Below are 19,069 nucleotides of genomic sequence, written 5' to 3' on the forward strand. Positions count from 1 at the left end.
GTTTGACATGAATAAAATTGCAAAGGGTTATAAAGGAAGCTAATTATATTATCAAAACATTTACATTTCTTGATATAGTATATATACACTTTCTTATTAACACATCAAAAATGAGGAAGGTCTAACAACTATGATCATTTCAAGGAACTGATGAGTGTAAATGATATTTTGAGATCTCTTCAACAACTATAATGCAGGCTGAAAACATCTGTGATTTCTGGTTACAGTCACAGGTACTATTAATACAATTATGGCTCGATGCCCAAGCACACAAGAGGATGTTAAATTTCAGTTATAGGTGAGTGAAAATACAGATGGTTTTTTTTTCTGCCTAGGTTCTCAAATCCCCTGAAATCCATAGACTCCAGTCAAGAACCTCGATTACAGAATGGAAGGGGAAGAAAATGTGGAAACCATAATTGATGGAGCCTTTCATTCCCTGTGTGAGAGATACGGTAACCAGTCTTTCTGGTGGGATACCTGAGGCTCAGAGAGGTTGAGTGATTTGCCCAAAGTCAACCAGGCCCAGCCTGGAGGCCCCTGTTGCCCTTTCCATGCAGCGCTGCCATTGTAAAGAAGATGAGCCGTAGAAAATGGTCTGAACACCTTGTTGTGACTCTTTGGCCCCAGTATTCCCTCTCCCACCCAGGCCCTGTGACCTGCAGGGTTTAACCAGTCTAACGGAAGGGTGATGGCCCTTGAAATCACACACACTCAGTTATTTTTATCTCCAGTTTATTTTTTTAGACTAAGAGCAGAGTATGAAAGTCACAGCCAAAGCACTTGAAAAAGGCCCAGGAGGATGGGTAGGACCACATAGGGTGAGCAGGGCAAGGTCCTGGGAGATGGTTCCCGGCTCAGGGCTGGAAGGGAGGGGGCGTTGTTGTTTCACGGTCTCCAAAAGTGTCTGTGCGTTGCATAGGTCCTGTCTTCACAGAAGACAAAAGAGGGGCCAGGGGGTCCCCCGGGTGTGGGGGGCCTAGCCTGGTGGGAAAGGGGTCTGAAGCTGGAAGGGGAAGTCAAGAAAGGTCGGGGGTTAAGGAGGGAAGGGACTCTGTCTGTCTGTACATTATATATAGAGATATAGAGTCTGTACATGCCTGCCTGGCACCCCAATGCCCACCCCTCGCCATCCTTGTCCACTGCCCGCCCCCCCCCCAGGGGTGTCTACTTGTAAACTTGGTTTCAATCCAAACCACAATCCTGGAAGTGGGAGTGGGGGAGGAGGACGTGCTTATTGCTGTAAACAGGGGAAGCAGGCAGCAGGCAGTGCTGCCCCTTGCCCATCTAGTCCCCTCCCCATGTTCTGCCCCTGGAGGAGAGCGATGGGGGTGCCTCCCACGCTTCGCTTTGCTCTCTGTGGGGGCATATGTCTCTCTGGGGGACAAAGGGAGAGGACACCAGGAGTGAGGGAAAGGTACCAGGGGCCAGGGAGTCCTGAGGACTGCCTGTTTCGGCCCCCAAGTTTGGTACCAAACATTACCAGAGCCACAAGGCCACCTGGGACCCATGGCTGTCCCTGCACCTGGTCCACTACAGTGCCCTACCTGGGGGGAAGGGGTAGAGGGGGCGGGCACAGATGTATGGTGCAGGCCCCACTTCCAGCCATGGGATGGGGGGTCCAGGCCCCACTACTGGGCTTTCCTTGGAGAGGCCAAAGGCTCCCTGCTCCTTCCAAGCCCCGCCCCATCTTTCCCCACCAGGGGAGGGGCAGAGCTAGGAGGCCAAGAACGTCATGAGGAAAAAGGCGATGCCCACGGCCAGGGGCAGCTGTTCCCGTTTGGGGCTGGTCCCGCTGATGCTCTTCTCAAGCTTGGGCACCTGAGGGTTCTCTCCCTCAAAGTCTTCTGTGGACAGAGGAACAGAGAGACTGGTGAGGGCTGGGTTGCGCGCCGGGGCAGGGGCACGCGGCAGCGGCAGCAGCAGCGGAGCCAGGGACGTGACCACCCACGGGGTAGGAAGGGTCAGTGCCCCCGGGGAAGGCATGCGAGGTGAGCAGGCACCGGGGTGGGGGGCTGCGGTTCCAGCAGTGGCCACCAGAGGGCGCTGCGCAGACTCACCCAGCACGTTGATCTTCACATTGGGGCCCATGGTGAACTGGGGGAGAGTGGGGACCGGCTTCTCCCCGGAGTGCGATGCTGCGGGGTGGGGTGCGAGTGGGGAGAGAGGAGGGGAGAGTCAGGGCCAGGATTCCCTCCCCTTGCTACGGCTGGGGAGCAAGCCCCCCTCACCTGTGCCCTCCGCCCCCACCCCCAGGAAGCCAGGGGAGCCCCAAAGCAGGGAGCTGAAGGTGGGGTGGAGGCTCGGAGCCGATTCTACTCACTGGAGGCGCAGCAGACGAACACCTTCATCCTCAGACACTTCCAGTGCAGGTTGTGGGTGGGCGTGGCTGGGGAGGAGACCGGGCCTGAGTCATTTTCGCCCAATTTGTGCCCAGTGCCCTCCCTCAGCGGCTCTATTTCTTACTCCCTTCAAACTGCCCCCCTCGGGAGGTCTCCTTCAGGAGCTCCCCTACCCTTTGGACACGGGTCACTGTAGCTCCGCCGTCAACCCTAGAAGCCCCTTTGGTCCCACCCCTCAAGAAACTGGGATCCCTGATGTTCGAACCCCAGAATGTCCCTCACAGAGACAGCGATTCTCCGTAGCCCATACTTGGGACTGTCACGAAACTCCTTTCTTGGCCCCACGACCTCGTCTGAGCTGAGCCCCTGAGGCGCCCCGTGCCCACGCCTCCTCCCCCGTCTCTCAGCCCCTAGACCTGGCGCCGGCCGCGCCGGCCCCGCCCCGGGGCCTCAGGGCTCCACCCCCCGGCTGTCACTCAGACTCGCGCTCTGGCCCGCCCGGCCGCCGTCACTTACAGATGTAGTAGTACTCGTGGCCGGCGTGGAACTCGTAGCCCAGCGAGAAGGCGCTGTAGCGCTGGAACTTCTCCGAGAACTTGATGGGGCTGTGCGGGGCGTGCGGCCGGTTGCACTCCCAGCGCTTGAAGCCCTGGCTGGCGTTGCAGGTGCGGTAGCCGCTGCGGCTCACCATGTACAGCACGTACTGCTCCGCCCCGCCTCCGGGCCCCGGCCCCGCCCCGGGGCCCACCCCCGAGCTGTTGTAGTGCGGGCAGTAAATATCCAGATAGTCGTTCACGTTCACCTGCACGGTGTAGCCCTCTCGCCGCAGGCTGTGGGGAAGAGGAAGCGGCTCAGAGAGAAGAAACCCCAAAGGCAAGCCGCTTTCCGTCTGACCGCTCCGCAGCCCCTCCCCAGGGTCCGCGGGGCCTCCCGACTTTTCCTCCAAGCTTCCTCGCGGCTCAGCCCTGTCTCTGTCCCCGGGGCCCTAGTGCCGCCGCTCCCTGAACTCTCCTTCCGTGCCCTCCTTCTTGGTCTGTCCTTCGCCTGGTGGCCACCAGAGGGTAGCAAAGGCGCAGGAAAGCGCTGCCTGCCTCCAAAGAAAAGGAGGCGAGGAAGAGGGGCGGAGGGAAGCAGGGAACGCACGCTTTGGTTACCACAGAAACGGCGCAGGCCCCAGCGACTCCCAGACCCAGGCCCGGATTTCCTCCGTCCATCCCCCGTAATTCAGCAGCCGGGAGGAGGGATGGAAGGGATGGAAGCCAAGGGTGAACGTGGGAGGGATCCCTTCCGAGGGACACACACGCCCTCCATCGCTTCTCCCAGCATGCTTCCCTGCGGCTGCCAGTCCACCCCCGGGGCCAGTCCGACAGGACCTGCCCTCACAGACGCATGTATGGAGGCTTCATGCATATACCTGCATAAGTTCTATGGCACACACACAAATATGTCCACCGCCCACTCATAGGCGGCAGACACATAGAAAAGCTGGGCTGTATGTGTGTTGGCCTCTATGCCAGTACTGGCTGACCCCACCAGTCTGGGGCTCTCTCCCTGCCCTCCCCACACGACAGTATCACTGGCTTCTGTACCTTGAGTCCCCTGACGGAGACCCCACCCTGAGGCCAAGGACAAGTAGGCTCCCAGGAACTTGAAACAACAGATGAGGGAACTAAGGGACTCATCACCAAGACTCCACGTGGCATCATGCCAACCAGCCCAAACTTCTGTCTCATTGGGCACCTCCTTCCTCAACCTGGCACCATGGCCCCCCCTTAATGATGCTGGGCAGAGCAGTGGGCACAGGGCCTAGACAAGATGGCTGCACCTCTTATTTCCCTGATCCCTCTTTGGGACAGAGAAGCAGATGCTGGGTCCCTTGTAATCCCCACCTGCCTTGCTAGTCTCCATCAAAGTGTTGGTCTTAACACCTTCCATGGTGGTACTGAGCTGCGTGAGGACGGAGAAATCTCTGAATGGAGAAAGAAACTCGGAGAGGGGGCAGGGGTTTTCCCTAATTTCTTTAGAGTAAGAATGCACATATCTTGGCAGTGCAAGTAGAGTGTGGTGGACACAGAAAGGCATGGGGTACTTGGCAGAATGTCAAAGTATGGGGTCCCTAGTCCCTGGGAGCTCCCTGCGGGGAGGGACTGGCTCCCCATGTCACCAGGCACCACCCAGTTCCCCAAACAGTACAGTAATTAGATCCATTAAAAAAATGAGCGGGAAGGCTTCTGCACGGGGTGGGGCCTTGAGGGTCCGTCCCCCCACATCCTACTTCCTTGGCTTTGCCTGTGCTGTCCCCTCCACCAGCAACCCATTCCAATCCTGGCAGTGAGGCACAGAGAACTGATGTTTGGGTACCCCAGTAAGAATTGGCACAGCCTCCTTGGGTCATCAGGAATGCCACCAGCCCCACTCGGTTCCCATGGGAGTAATGGGTCATTCAGGCCCCTCCCTTGCCCTGGTACTCAGGTGGGCAGAGTCTCGGCCTGGGGCACTGGGAGCAGGAAAACGGGTTAGACCAGGCCTGGCTCCAAGCTGCCACCCTAGACTTGCCTGTCCATCGCCAACTCCATAGTCTGTTCCTCCCCTCGGGCTTTGGGGAGAGGGCCGGCCGCCAGTGGTGAGGGTGTGAGGTCTGGAGCAGCTGTACAGCCACATTGGGACCTCTGTCTTTGAGCCTCACCCATGTTTCCAGTCCCACTCTGAAGCAGCTCCTCCCTGCTGTGCCACCCAGTTCCCCCGACAACACACCCCATTCCAGCAGAGAGGAAGCCAACACCCAAAGTATTCCTACAGGTAATTCAATTTCCTCCACAAGGCAGGGCTAGCCTTTTAAAAAAGGTTGTTGGGCGACCACAGGTGAAGGGAAGCCATCTGTTACATACTCCTGCGCTAGGTGGGAGGAACAGCCCCTGAAATGCCCCCCAAGACTGGGCATGTGAGAGAAAGACCTGCCAGTGGGGTGGCTGGGCCCAGTTGGTACACAGAGGGCACGGGGACAAACGGGGTGGGAGCCAGGAATTCCCAACCACAACTCTTTGGAGATCCAGCGTGTCTGCTTGGCTTGGGCGCTTTAATTGAATCTGTCATCCTCCCTCCCCTCCTCTCCCTAGCAGTGCGGAGACCGAGGTGCCGCTAGGCCCCTGAGAAGCTCTGCAGCTAACCCCGCCTCCAGGGCCGCACCTCCTGCGGAAGGGTGGGGGTGCGCTGGGACCTGGGGACCGGGTTGTGCCCTGCCCATTCGTACTGTTCTAGCTTCTTGCTCCACTTCATCTCCTGTAGCCTCTCGCCTCTTTTGCAGAAAGGCAAATGACGACACACCCCATTTGGAGGGGGTGTCCCCTCACCCCGTTATTTCGGTCTCTCCCGACTCTCACCGCCTCTGAGGTGCATCCGGACGCCTCTCTCTCTCTCTCTCTCTCTCTCTCTCTCTCTCTCTCTCTCTCAGTGACCCCCCTTTAGCCCGGAGTGTCCGCGGAGGGGACGAGGGGGCGGAGCGGGGAAGGAGCAAACTTCTCCCCCTACCCGGAGCAATTAGGGCAGGTAAACAGAGTGTCTAAGAAGACCAGTGAGTAGGAAAAGGATCCCAGGGGGCCCTGAACTTGTTAAATCCTCGCCACCCCTCACCCCCAGCCCCGGCCTTAGACGCCGAGCTGCAGACTTAAAGGGGTAGAGGAAGAACATAGACCCGGGTTCCTCTTCCCTCTAGCGCGCGCCCCCGAGGCTGCGCGCCGCCCGCTCCAGCAGGCGAGGCCGGACCACGTGTGCGCGGCGTGGGGTCCGCGCGCCCGGGCTTTGAGGGTGGTGGCGGTGGTGGCGGGAACGCTCGCGGGGCGGCGGTTGCACGCTGACACCCCTGCGCCCCTCAAGCGCCCTGGGCCGCGGCGCCCCACCCGTCCCAGTCTGGCTAGTCCTGGTCTGGGCGTAGGGCTTCCCTGGGCCGCGTCGGGTGGGGGAGAATCAGCGCGCCCGACACCTCCGCCCCTCCTCCCTGCGACAGCGGCGGCGGCGGCGGCGAAGGTTTATTGATCTGCAGCGGCGGAGAGGAGCGCGAGACCCGCCGAAAGCGAGACACAGAGACGAGTGAGGGGGAGACACACACCGAGAGGGGAGGTTGGCAGAGGCTGGATTCACTGAAAGGTGAAAGGAAGGGAGACACGGCGCGCGAGAGAAGCCAGAAACCAAGAGAGGCAGGGAAGAGAACGAGAACCCAGAGAGTCTTGGAGAACAGGAGGGACAGACAGGCCAGAGAGGCCCACAGACGGCAGAGATGAGAGAGAGACGCAGAGAGAAGCAGGGACAGGGAAGGATGCAGGGTTGAGACTCAGAGACTGGGAGACAACACAGAAAAACCATCAGGGACATAGTAGAGCCTCAACAAATATTTGTTGAATGAATGTATGAATGAAAGAGAGATCAGCAACAGAAACATTTCAGAGATAGGTCGAGAGACAGTTATAGAACGATGTTCCCTAGGCTTCTTGAGACAGGGGCGAATACCAACATCCTTGCTCAGTTCTGCAAAGAAATGAAACACAGGCCAGGGGGCATACATTTGGCCATCGGCCATCCCTCTCCCCCTCCACCAAGTTCAATTCCCGGCTTAGGGGGACTCCTCGACCTCACACTCTCATGCATCCCTCCAATACAGCCCCCCACCCCCAGTTTCTGGGCCAGGTTGGTAACAGGTATCGCCTATTCCAGGGGACTAAACGGAAGGACTGAGTGGGGAGCAGAGGGCTAGGTCGCGGCGGGTGTGCAGGGCACTGCCCCCAGGTCTGTCAAAGGAGGCCGACGCACGTGTCCCACCAGCACCCTCCCACGTGACCCCCAGGAGGCGGGGTCGCAAGACCCTCCCCACGTGACCCCAAGGGGCAGAGACCCTCCACACGTGACGGGAGGTGGGAGCCAGGAGCCCAGCTCACGTGACTAGGGGGAGGGGGCGCGGGAGCCTGTGGCTTGGTCGGCCCCGCCCCCAGCTCCCCGGCCCTCTCCACTCTCGGCTCCGGAGCACGTCGCTCTCACGATTTATGGGGCCGCGGCTGCCGCAGTGAGGGAGCCGGGGAGCCCGGGCGCAGCGGCAACAAAGGCCCGGGAAGCGAGGCGGGGGCGGCGGCAGTCTCCTGGCCCGGTGTGCGCCCCCTCCTACCTCTGCCGGTCCAGGCCCGCACGGAGTAGAGAGGACAGAAAGGAGGCTCCCGGAACCCGGGTTCCCCCACCCGCTCCCTGAGCTTTCACCTGCGCCCAGGTGTATGCGGGGGAGGGGAACCTGATCAACACCTCCCCCCACCAAACCTATTCCCGCATCCCCCCACCGCCCGGCTCTGGCTTCCCCTAAGAACGCCGAGGTGCCCCAAGGGTGGCGGGGAACCCAGGGCCCCTCACCTGCGAGCTCTCCGTTCCCCGCCAGACTCTAGCGGGGTGGGGGGCAGACGTGTGAGTCTGGGGGAGGGGGCTGAGCTAGATAGAGCTGGAGTGTCATCTCCCAGCGCCCCCCGGAGTTCTCGAAGTCCCGCTCCGGGGGGGAGGGGCCACGTCCCCACCCCCGAGGTTTCCATGGGAAGCGAGAGGGGGGCGTCGTTGGCTCATCCCCACCCCCAGTCTGACACTCCGGGCGCGAGGAGGGAGAGAGGGGGAGGCGCGGAGCCCCAAACAACAAAGAGCGGAGCGGCGAGCGGCAGCCCCTCCCCCGGGAGGTTGGGGGTCGCGGCCGCCCGGCCCTCCCGGTCCCCTCCCCTGGGGTCTGGCCATTTGCTCCCTGGTCAGCCCCCGGGGTGGGGAGCCAGAGGCAGTGCTGCCGCCACCGCCCGGGCAGGTGTGACAGTGACCCCAGCGTCCCCAGGGATCACCCCCTACCAACACACAGACACACACTAAGGTGGCCGGGGTGATACACACGGCGGCTCGGCGGGGAGGAGAAGACAAGGGCAGCAAGGACTGAGCAGAATGAGGACCCGGCCCCGCAGCCAGCACCCGGCCGCCGCGCCACACACCCCGGGAAACCACACGGCCGCCCTGACACCCGCCCAGACCGCGGCGGCGCCAACAGCCACCCCAGTCCAGACGCAGCCGGCCGCCCGGACAGCGACCGCAGCCCCTTCCCCGACCCGCCGCCCGCTCCCACCCCCAGACGATCGCCGACGCAGACACACAAATCACACACTCAGACATACACGCACACTGACAGCCGCGCACGCCCGCTCACACTTAGAGCCATTCGCCGTCCCCAGCCCGGGCGTGTGTGTGCGTGTGTGACACACCGACATCTCCCTGCCTCCTTCCCTCTTGCCGGTACCCCACGTTCCCATCCTAACCAAGCAGCATTCCCAGGGCCCCCCAACTCGGCGACCCAGCCCTAGCTCACCCCAGCTGGGCTTATCCATACAACCAAGACAACCCAATCGCCTTCCTTCTAGGGAGGTGCTAGGTCGGACTCCCTACCTCAGCTCTGGACCCCACTTTTAAAAGAGGGTGTCCTAGACAGAACCCCTGGAAGCCTTCATGGCCAAAAACAGGTCACCCTGGGCCCCAAAATGCGGCGGCCTGTCGCCAGCACACCACTGACCCCAAACCCCAGCCCAGCTGGGGGAGCTGTGGGACCGGGGCATGCTATTCCAGTGGCGGGTGCGGAGAAAAGCCAAGATGGGGTGGGGGGGCCACTCCAGCAGCCTCCTCCGCACGGCCCGGGCGCTCCTGACTATAGCCCAACAGCTCCTTCTGACACCCCCGAGTTTCCTAGACGCCCACAGAGTGCGTCCCCCTCTCCGTCACCTCCCAGGCCCCAGCTCTGGTCTCCCAGGACTCCCACCCTGGGTTCCCCTAGGACTTCTGGGCCCCACCGGCTCCCCCTCCCACTGACACGGGACGCGCGGACTCCCAGGCCCCCGACTCACTGCTGATTGGAGCTGTTCCAGTACACCGCATGCCGGTTTCCCAGCGCCCCTCCGGGCCCTTGGGCCAGCAGCGGCAGCAGCGGCACGGGCACGAGCAGCAGCAGCAGCAGCAGCGGAGCCGCCGCCATCCCCGGAGCCGCCGCCGCCGCCGCCCCCCGACTGAGCCCCGCGCTCCCGGCTTCTCCGCTTCCCAGCTCCCTGCTGCCGCCGCCGCCGGCCTCCAGCCTTAGGCCACGCCCCCAACACTTCCCTCCGCCCTCCTGGGCGCGCCCCCGAAAGCCCCGCCCCTGGCGCGCCCCCGACAGGCCCAGTCCCGCTCCGGCCGGGAGCGCGCGATGCGTGGGAGGTGGGGCCCGTGTTGCCCCCTTGGGAAAGACCGGCGCGTGCCTCGTCTCTCCCTTTTGGGTTCAGTTTGCTACAACTGGTCCTCGGCCTTTTGCTCCCTAGGCTGGATTTCCCAGAAAGATTTGGGAACCCAAGATGAGGATCTCGATGTCAGGGAAACCCTTTCATCTCTCGGAAGCGGGGCGAGGGAAGGTTGGTGGTGGTGGTGAAGGAGCAGACTTGACAAGAAGTTGGGGGGTCCAGGACCTCTTAGTAAGTAGGGCTGGACCCCCTTCCCTTCTGAACACTGTGGCCCTCGCTGCGTCCATGCCCCTTTTCTCCTGTACATGAGGACCCAGGTGGGCACAGAAGGGTGGTGGAGAGTCCTCAGCTGGCACCAAGGCCCTGACAGCTGGTGACCTGAAGCCCCCCAGCTGAGCATGAGGCTTGCTTTTCTTGGAGGAGTGAAAGAGCTCAGCCCCCAGAATGGCAATACTGGGTGATGTAAGGGCCTTCAGCGGTCCAGAGCCCAAGGCGAAGGAGGGGGCCAAGGAGAGAGTCAGCTGGGGCAAAGCAGGCTTCCCTGGACACCTACAAAGGAGGCACTTAGGCAGGGCCTCTCCCGAGGCAGCCAGGGGTGTCCCCAGGCATTCTCACTCCTACTCTCAGAGATGTGGATCCTGAGGCAGAGGGCAGAGCACCTTGTGTTCCAGCTCTCACCACAGTCACTGTCCTCACAGTGACACCCAAGCACACACATCACACACACACATTCAGGAAAAGCGGTGCAGTCACCCAAAGGCAGAGAATGTAGAGACAGAAGCACCTGACATAGACATACGGACACACAGCTATGCCTTGCAGACGCATCCAGGAAAAGACACTATCAGACTGCTAGAGATCAGGAGAAACCCAGGCACAGAGACACAGGAGCACACACCTCTGCACATCCACACGTGACACACGTAAACCCGCATGCATCCCAATACACACAGTTTCATGCTCTCTTCTCGCTTCCTAGGAAGTAGAAGTTCAGGAAAAGGATTCAGAAACCAGACCTAAGGCTATCCACCCCTTAACTCGTCTCTTTTGGAGAGTCCCAGATCAGGCAGAACCAGGCCTAACTGGGTTCTCAGAACCCAAGCCAACCACCTGTGTCCAGGGAGATAGGCATGCCGCTACTTTGCTTCTGTCCTGTGGGAGAGGGAACATGCAGGCGCCCCTCATCTGCTTATCTGTGGCAGGACAGGGTCTTGGCCACAAGTCATCTTCAGGTGCTAGGCTGGGGGCAGGGGTGGTGCCATCTGTGTCTGACTGCTGCCAGGCGAGAGTAGGTTCTGTCCTCTCTGGGCTCCTCTCCACCCCAGGAGATTTCTTCCTTCTCAGGAGCCAGAAAATAAATTAGGCCCCTTGGGATGGGAGTGGGGGACTTTGCAAACAGCTCTCCCTCCCCGCAGGCTCCTCATCTCCAGAGAGATTTGTTTCACCCAAATGATGCTAACCTGCTTACTCCAGGTGCCACAAATCCCAGCCCCTCCTCTCAAATCACATTCCTTGCCCCACAAGGTCAGCTTCTCTCTGTAGGGCCCACAGTTGGCAGAGATGTTGCCCGTATTCATAGTGAATGGGAGCTTGCTGGTTTGGTCTAGGACTTTAAATTCCATTTTAGAAAACACATATCCCTGTTGAGAGAATCAAGGTTTTGCTTAAGGATTTGGGCCTTTTTCTATAAGGCCTGGGTACTTAGAATCTAGCACCCCCACACCCACCCTCCAATAATAACTGAGCCCTTCTCAGAATCTGGAGCCCTCTCCACAGGATTTCAGCAGCTCTCTCTATGGGGTCGAGGCCTCTGGTTTTGAAGTTGAGATACTCTCTGTAGGGCCTAGGCCTGTATCCATGGGATCTACTGCTTTGTCCACCTGGGGCTCTATCCATAGGGCTGCTAGCTGATTTGGGCCTTTGTGTGAATTAGAAAAAGTACCCTTCTTTGCAGGCTCAGTCCCTAGGGTGCCTCTCTTGGCAAGTGGTGGCTTTGTGCAAAACAAAGGTGCTGCTTCCTTCAGTGAGAGGTGGCTCTGTGTGGCTCCCTGTCTTAGTGAGGGAGCTTGGGCTGATGTCCCCTTCCCCTTTGTGCCATGCACAAACTGTACAGCTATATATGGCAATTCTGTCTACAGGACACGTGCTTCTAGTTATAATGCCTATGCCTGCCTATAGGCCTCTATTCATAAGGTCTGGGCTTCTCTAGGGACTGAGCCCCTGTGTGTAAGATCTGAGCCACTGTCCACATGCCTGGGGCCTAATCTAAAGGCTTAGGCCTCTCTCTGTGGCATGTGAGTCACGGAAGGACCCAGGCCTCTATTGATGGGGTCTAGACATTTGTGTATAACTGTAACTCAAGTTGTTCCTGTGATCCACCACAGTAGGAATGTATTTTGCATTGCAATTCGGTAACACACACACACTCATACACACACACACACTCATATACACACACATACAACTGAATATGTTTCATGAAACAATACGTACCCTTACTACAGAGTATGCACTCTAATATTTTCCTCTGTTCTAGTCTTAAAAGTAAAAACAATAAAATAAAAAGCTGGTTGAGGCCCATAAAATTGACTTATTGACTTCATCCCCAATGGATCACAATCTATAGTGTGAAAAACTGGTGTCTAAGGCCTGATAGGATGAGGGCCTCTGTGGAGGCTGGGGCTCCCTCCATGGGGCTGGCCCTGTTTTCAGGGCTTCAGGCCTCCTCCTCCTCACCCACAGGCTCTGACCCTTGGGCTTGCGAGTTCACTGCTGGCTGCCACAGTCTCTCCAGGGGCACTGAGCTCAGCTCCTGGGAGGACTCTAACATGGTGCCTCACTCTCCTCCATCCCTCAGAGGCCAAGGAAACAGGGAGAGGCGCAGGTGTGGGGCAGAGGGAGTTCTCAGGCTGTGTGGCCCAAGGCAGCTCCTGGGACAGTGTGTGGCACCACAGAGCTGAGCTGTGTTCAGTAAATCATGGAGGCTAGGGCCTGGGGAAGGGGAGGTCAGGAGGGAAGCAGGGTCCGTGGATAAATAATTCATTAAACAAATAAACAAGGAGCCTGTGAGAGGCAAGATCAGGCACACATGTGAGCGAGAGGCAGCTGCCAGCTCCAGGCAGGAAATATTCACAGTTCTGCACCTCACACGGGGCCCGTGTGTGCCCCCAGCCCAGGCAGGCTGTTGGTGCAGTCCTAGCAGGGAAACCTGGATGCCACAGGAGGGTGATGCACATGTCTTCTGGCTTCCAAGCGTGTGTGTCAGCATGGCTCCGCGGGTGCTCTGACATCCTCGAGTTCACATGGAACCACATCCATGACTGACAGCAGGAACATGGTGTGCTGCTGTGTGGTCCAGCTCACAGGAAATTAGCATGCAGGGCTTGGTGGGTGGCGTCGGGGTGTAATCACCTCTGATTCTAGTCCTGTCCTGATCCCTCTGATGAGACCAGCAAGCCAAGAAGCCTGGAGAAGGGAGGCAGCTCTGGGGTGTTACGTAGAGGTGTGTGTGAGTCCTCTGAATGTATTTCCAGAAAAGATGAGAGGAAGGTGATATTGGCCCAGCAGTGAACCGCCTGGGCTTGGATTCGAATTCCAGTTCTACCACTCACTAGCTATGCTAGCCACTTAACTTCTCTGAGACTGCTTCCTCGTCTGTAAAATAATGCCCCACCTCAGGAAGCTGGTCCTTATGAGGATTAAGATACATAATGTCGGCCGGGCGAGGTGGCTCGAGCCTGTAATCTCAGCACTGTGGGAGGCCGAGGCGGGTGGATCACGAGGTCAAGAGATCGAGACCATCCTGGTCAACATGGTGAAACCCCGTCTCTACTAAAAATACAAAAAATTAGCTGGGCATGGTGGCGCGTGCCTGTAATCCCAGCGACTCAGGAGGTTGAGGCAGGAGAATTGCCTGAACCCAGGAGGCAGAGGTTGCGGTGAGCCGAGATCGCGCCATTGCACTCCAGCCTGGGTAACAAGAGCGAAACTCCGTCTCAAAAAAAAAAAAAGATACATAATGTCTGGGAAGCACTTAGCACATGTTTAGGATCCAAGAGGCACTGGACTCATGGAGGGTTTCTTATAATGAAGAGGTTATTGCCAGGCGCGGTGGCTCAAGCCTGTAATCCCAGCACTTTGGGAGGCCAAGGCGGGTGGATCCCAAGGTTGAGATCGAGACCATCCTGGCCAACGTGGTGAAACCCTGTCTCTACTAAAAATACAAAAATCAGCCGGGCGTGGTGGAGCATGCCTGTGGTCCCAGCTACTCGGGAGGCTGAGGTGGAAGAATCACTTGAACCCAGGAGGCAGAGGTTGCAGTGAGCCGAAATTGCGCTACTGCACTCCAGCCTGGCGACAGAGCAAGGCTCCGTCTCAAACAACAACAACAGCAAAATGAAGAGGTTATCTCCTGAGGTCTGCCCACCTAGACCAGCCCAGACTCTCTTTCCCATTTGTCCTCCCTCATTTCCAAGCTTTCCTAACGGCTATCACAGTGAGAGATGTGACCTAGGGCTTGGAAAGTGTGGCAGGGGTAGGAAAAGATTAGATGAAATGAGGTTACAGTCAAAAAAAAGCTCACCATCCTTGACGGTGTGGAAAATAGGGTCCTTGACCTCCTCAGACTCCAGAGATTCTCCTTAAACCCTAAAAGTCTTCCTAGATCCAGACTTTCGCCAAAGTTTCATTTTCTAGAAAGTGGCTGCCATGCCCACGCAGTGGCTCGCACTTGCAATCAATCCTAGCACTTTGGGAGGCTGGGGCGGGAGGATGACTTGAGCCCAGAAGTCCAAGGCTGCAGTGAACTATGATCACACCATTGCCCTTCAGCCTGAGCAACAGAGTGAAACCCTGCCTCTTGAAAAAGAAAGAAAAAAAAAAAGGAAGGAAGAAAGGAAGGAAGAAAGTGACTGCGAGGAGGAAGAGAGACTGGAGCAGAGGTCTCTGAGTAGCTCACAACCAGTCCCCCACAACAAGTCTTCCCTGCCAGAGCTCTGGCCCCCACCCTCTGCCTAGTGATTGAAGGCTTCCTTGGCAAAGATGTTTGTGTCTGGGCAAAAACGCGAAGAGTGGCACCCTAGAGTGGGTGGGGAGAATCCAGGATGGAGGGAGCCTCGGAGGGCCAGGGTGGAGTATCTGGCGGCCGCCCAGGAAGCTCCAGCATTCCCCAGCCCTCTGTGTCCCCTGGAAAGGATCCGATCCCTGTGGGAGAGCCAGCGAACAGGTCTGAGCCGGCCTGCTCCTCCACAGACAGAAGAGGAACAGGTTGGGGGAGGGGGCCTGAGATCTTGGTGGGGAGGGATAGCAGTAACCCCCGTGTCTCTGTGTCTCCTCTGAGGAGTTAGGGACAGAGGGGACTGCGGCCTGGACACACCCTACCAAAGTCTGGGGCCCAACACTTTGCCTTCCTTGTTCAGCCTGCTGCCACTTGGGCAGCCAGGGGTCTGGGGCCCAGGTGTGAAGATGGTGCCTGCCTACCCTTTCCCAAGAAGCCAACATCAGTTCTCCACTTCCCCTCCCCTGGGCTGGGCAGGTTCAGGCCAATCTGCTCAAGAGCTTCACAGCAAACATTGATCTGTAATAAAACCACAATGTGTTTCAGGAGAAGGGATTCCAGACACAACACACACACACTCACACACATATATACGATGCCAAACATGCAGCTCTGGGAGGGCGGACACCAGCAGTCCTGAAAACACATCCAGACACAGCCTCACACTGTCAAGCCTACAGACAGCATGACTTCTATACATCCCTCTCTGCTATAAACTTTGTCCTTCAAAATCAAAGCCTTCTCTGACGACCCATTTTCCCTGTGTTCCCATAACACTTCATATATAGCTCTGTATTAGCATTTTCACTTTGCATTGTAATTATTCACTGGCCAGTCTCTCTCCTCGGGCAATCTGAAGATCCCTTAAGGGAAAGGATCTTGTCTTATGCAAGTGTGTATCCCCAGCATCTAGTATGCAGCCCAGTATTTACTTAGTAGGAGTAGGTGAGGTGCTTAGTAATTGTTGAATCAAGGAACAAAGGAATACAAGCATTCTCCCAGTGGGACAACATTTCTAGACTCCAGAAGCCCACCGAGGATAACCGTGAACGCTGCTCAGGCCTCTGACCCTGGCTTCCTTTCTCTTGGTCCCCTCACCACCACTCAGCTCCCAAGAAGTCCTGCTTTCCTCCCCTTCCCTCAGTGTGAGACCATGAATTTGAGTTCCACCTGAGGGCTGGCAGGCGAGGTAAGGGTTAATGACACCTCATTAGTGTTTAATTGGAGGAAGGAAGCTGCCTTGGCACCAGACAGGTGGGCGGGCCTGCCCCTTGCTGGAACCAGGCATCCCTAGTTCCAGCACCCTGCCAGGCATGTGGGTGATTTGGCCCTGGAGACCCTCCACCCAGCCGGGGCACCTCCCCCACCACTGGCTTTGCCAATTTAGTCTCCAGGCAGTACGGACCAGCACTCCCCATCTGTCACCAAACATCCAGAGGGAGAACAAACTCCTTATCCTTTCTCCTGTAGCTGGCTTTGCCCCCATCCTGTCCCCAGCAGACACTGGAGAGTGGGAGGAGACGTGGGGTATGAAGGTGGGGAACTGAGGGACAGATTACAGAGCCACTCAGGGATACATTCCAGAAACAGACAAGCGACAGGGCTGGGGATGTGGAGATGTCTGCCCACTTTGACCTTAAATGAAGAGAATGCAAATGAGATGCAGACGATATGCAGATGAACACAGGATCTCAGCACTAACATTCCTGGTGGCAGCAGCTCTGCGCCCAGGACCCCAATGCTGTCGCCAATAACCAACCCACTCCTACTGTTTCTGCGTTAAGTTGTCCTGACCATTACTTTGAGTGAGAAAAAGCATCTCAAGAGAAATAAGAGCTTGCCTGGGCTAGGGGTGCAGGACCTGGGAAGCTGAGCTCCACCGCAGCTTCCACATCCCATCCCAAGCACCCACCCAAGCTGCCACAGCAGCTCAGGCAAACATTACCCTCCGGGTTGCACTCGGACGCACCGTCGGTTGCTATGGGGACCCCCTCCTCACTTCCAGACCTGAACCAATGGGCATCACCGCTGATGACCTCATGCCCCAGGCCCCGGGATTCTATTGGCTATTTAGAAGCCAGAGTGCACCCTTTTCAATTGCGTCACCGCTGGGGATCCCCCGACGACCACAACTAGCGACTGGCCTACTGAAAGAAAGTCGCGCTAGAAGCTCACGATGTGCTGAATGAATGAAAAATAAAGAAAGAAGGAACTAACAAAAGGGAAGAAGAAAAAGGGGAGGTGACAGAAAAAGAACAAAATTTCAGGGTTGAATCTGGAGAAGAAAAGGAAGATTTGCAACCCCAGAAAGTGTGGAGCAGGATTCCCGGTCGCTGAGACTCTCAGGCTTTCAAACAGGGAGATTGGGCGAGGTAAAGAGGAGTGGAATTTTCGCATCTATTCGGGAGAGACTAGGGCAGGCCCAGTAAATTGAGGGCCCCACCCTGAGCCACCTAACGCTACTGAGTTTAGGGGAGATCGGTGACGCCCCAAAACTTGCAGGTGTGCCCAGCCTCCTGGAACCGCACCCTGGAACGCGCCTCGAGGACTTCTCGTGGGTAGGCCCTGCGCACGGAAGACCTCCCAGCACCTGCAGCCGGTCTCGGCCCTATGAGTGGACTTGGCCCTGGCTTTCCTTGGGGACGCGCCCCGGGACTGAATCAGCCGCCCGGGCAGGCTATGAGGAAAGTGAGTGTAGGGAAGGCCGGCTTGGCCTGAGCGCCTGTGGCTGGGCGGTCCTAAGTTTACAAACCCCCGCCCCGCGCCCCACCTCCCCAGCCCCGCTCCCTGGGTCGCAGAGGCATCCGCCCTTGCACCTGCAAGGGGCCGGGCGGCCGGCAGGGGCGTGTGTCTGTGTTAAGTGGAAGGGCCCGACAGTGAGGGCGTGCGTCTGAGTGCGGGAAAGGCGACAGGGCCCCGCGTCTGTTTCGCACATGCGTTCTTATCAGCAGCGGATCCGCGCGCCAGCCCCAGCCGCGGGAGCGAGCGCGCCCGCCTTGTTCAGCGAAGAGCGGGGGTGGCCTGGGGCCGTTGGGAGCTGGGTGAGACCCCCACAGTTCTCAATTCAGGGCAAGGGCTGCTAACCAGTCGCTCCCAGTCTACTCCGCCTATGGCTTCACTTGGGAGGGGCGGAGGTAGCAGTAAGTCGGTTTCCACGGCAACGTATAGACACCCTCCTGGTTGACGGTAAAGATGGAACTTGAACCCAGGACCTGAAGACCGAGCCCATAGCTTCTCCAGCCGACGCCACCCTCTCCTCTGCGCCCCAGAGCCTCACCCCCGCTAAAGACCAAGGTTTGGGGTGAAGGTCCTGATACACGCACCTACCTACAAGAGGCATTTTCTGAAAGGTGGCCTCGAATGGGGGAAGGGACTGACTGGGGTCTGCTCTGCCCGCGGTGCTGCCCAAGGCCTCAGCCAGAGCAATGGAATTAACATGAATGATGACAGCCGAAATCGCCGCGTGGTGGCAGGGGACAGGGCACCCGCCCCCTCCGAGAGACCGGGATCTGACCTAGGTGTGCAGGAGGGTGGGGGAAGAGCTCGAAAACTCTAGCACCTCTGTGTCGGTCTCTGGACCCCTAGAGCCCTCCCTCCGCCCCCCTCCGCCCCCCTCCTCATCTCCCCTGCACCCGCCTAACCGTGTTCACACGCTGCCTCTAGCTGCCGCAGCCGGGCCGAGCTAATCAGCACAACAGCCACCTATCGATCGCTGGCTCGGTGCCAGGCAGGCCGGCACCGTGCCAGTGGAGGCTGCGGGGCACCGGGGCGGGTAAAGCACAGCTGCAGGGGAAGGGGCGCCCCTTACCCAGGCACCATTCAGAAAGAGGGCCCCACTTGGCCTTGTGGGGATCACAGCCTCGCCTGCCAGAGGTAGAAGAGACGGTGTGGGCTGAGAGCAGAGGGGGCCCTCCCTCCTCAGCCCCACCTCCTCCTCCTTATAAAAGCTAAGAACAAAGAGGCCGCTGGGGAAGGAGGCTTTGATCTGACCCCACCTTCCCAGTTCTAGGCCAGGCACCGCCCAGAGGGCCCTTGGGGAGGGAGAGGGATGACCAGCTCTCAGGGACCCAGGCATTCTGAAACCCAGATGCTGTCTTTCTATTAATACTAGGCCTTACTTTTGCTGGGCACCCTGCTTGGTGCTACCAGGACTTGGGCAGGGCCCCAAGCGGATGGGCTGTCAGGAGCATCTGCCCCTCCTCAGCACAGGAAGCCGGCTGGGGAGGTAAGAGAGGGTGCCAAGCTCCACAGCTGCCACTGGCACCTACCCCACATTGCCCAGAGGGGTGCCCACTGAGGCCTGGCATGGATGGACTGAGCACAGCTGGCATGGAGGTCAGGCCAAGCTAAGCTGAGAGCACAGGCCACAGGGAGTCCTGCTATTAGAGAAGGGGCCTGAGGGCAGTAGG

The 19,069-nt window shown here is 58.4% G+C and overlaps 1 protein-coding gene across 2 annotated transcripts; it reads right to left on the minus strand.

The window, feature by feature from the left end:
• Positions 1 to 718: 718 nt before the first annotated feature.
• EFNA3 (ephrin A3) lies at positions 719 to 9,474 on the minus strand. Of its 2 annotated transcripts, XM_032264880.1 has the most exons (5): positions 9,239 to 9,474; positions 2,859 to 3,172; positions 2,324 to 2,389; positions 2,061 to 2,138; positions 719 to 1,847 (listed from the first exon to the last, which is right to left on the minus strand). In XM_032264880.1, the coding sequence occupies exons 1-5, from the start codon at positions 9,364 to 9,366 to the stop codon at positions 1,717 to 1,719; spliced, it is 717 nt and encodes a 238-aa protein (XP_032120771.1). In that variant the 5' UTR covers positions 9,367 to 9,474; the 3' UTR covers positions 719 to 1,716. The 2 variants fall into 2 exon arrangements, with proteins under 2 accessions (XP_032120771.1, XP_032120772.1); XM_032264881.1 differs by lacking the exon at positions 2,061 to 2,138.
• Positions 9,475 to 19,069: the final 9,595 nt, after the last annotated feature.

Source organism: Sapajus apella, unplaced genomic scaffold (assembly GCF_009761245.1).
Source record: "Sapajus apella isolate SASKATOON/1434 unplaced genomic scaffold, GSC_monkey_1.0 scaffold148, whole genome shotgun sequence".
Classification (NCBI taxonomy): domain Eukaryota; kingdom Metazoa; phylum Chordata; class Mammalia; order Primates; family Cebidae; genus Sapajus; species Sapajus apella.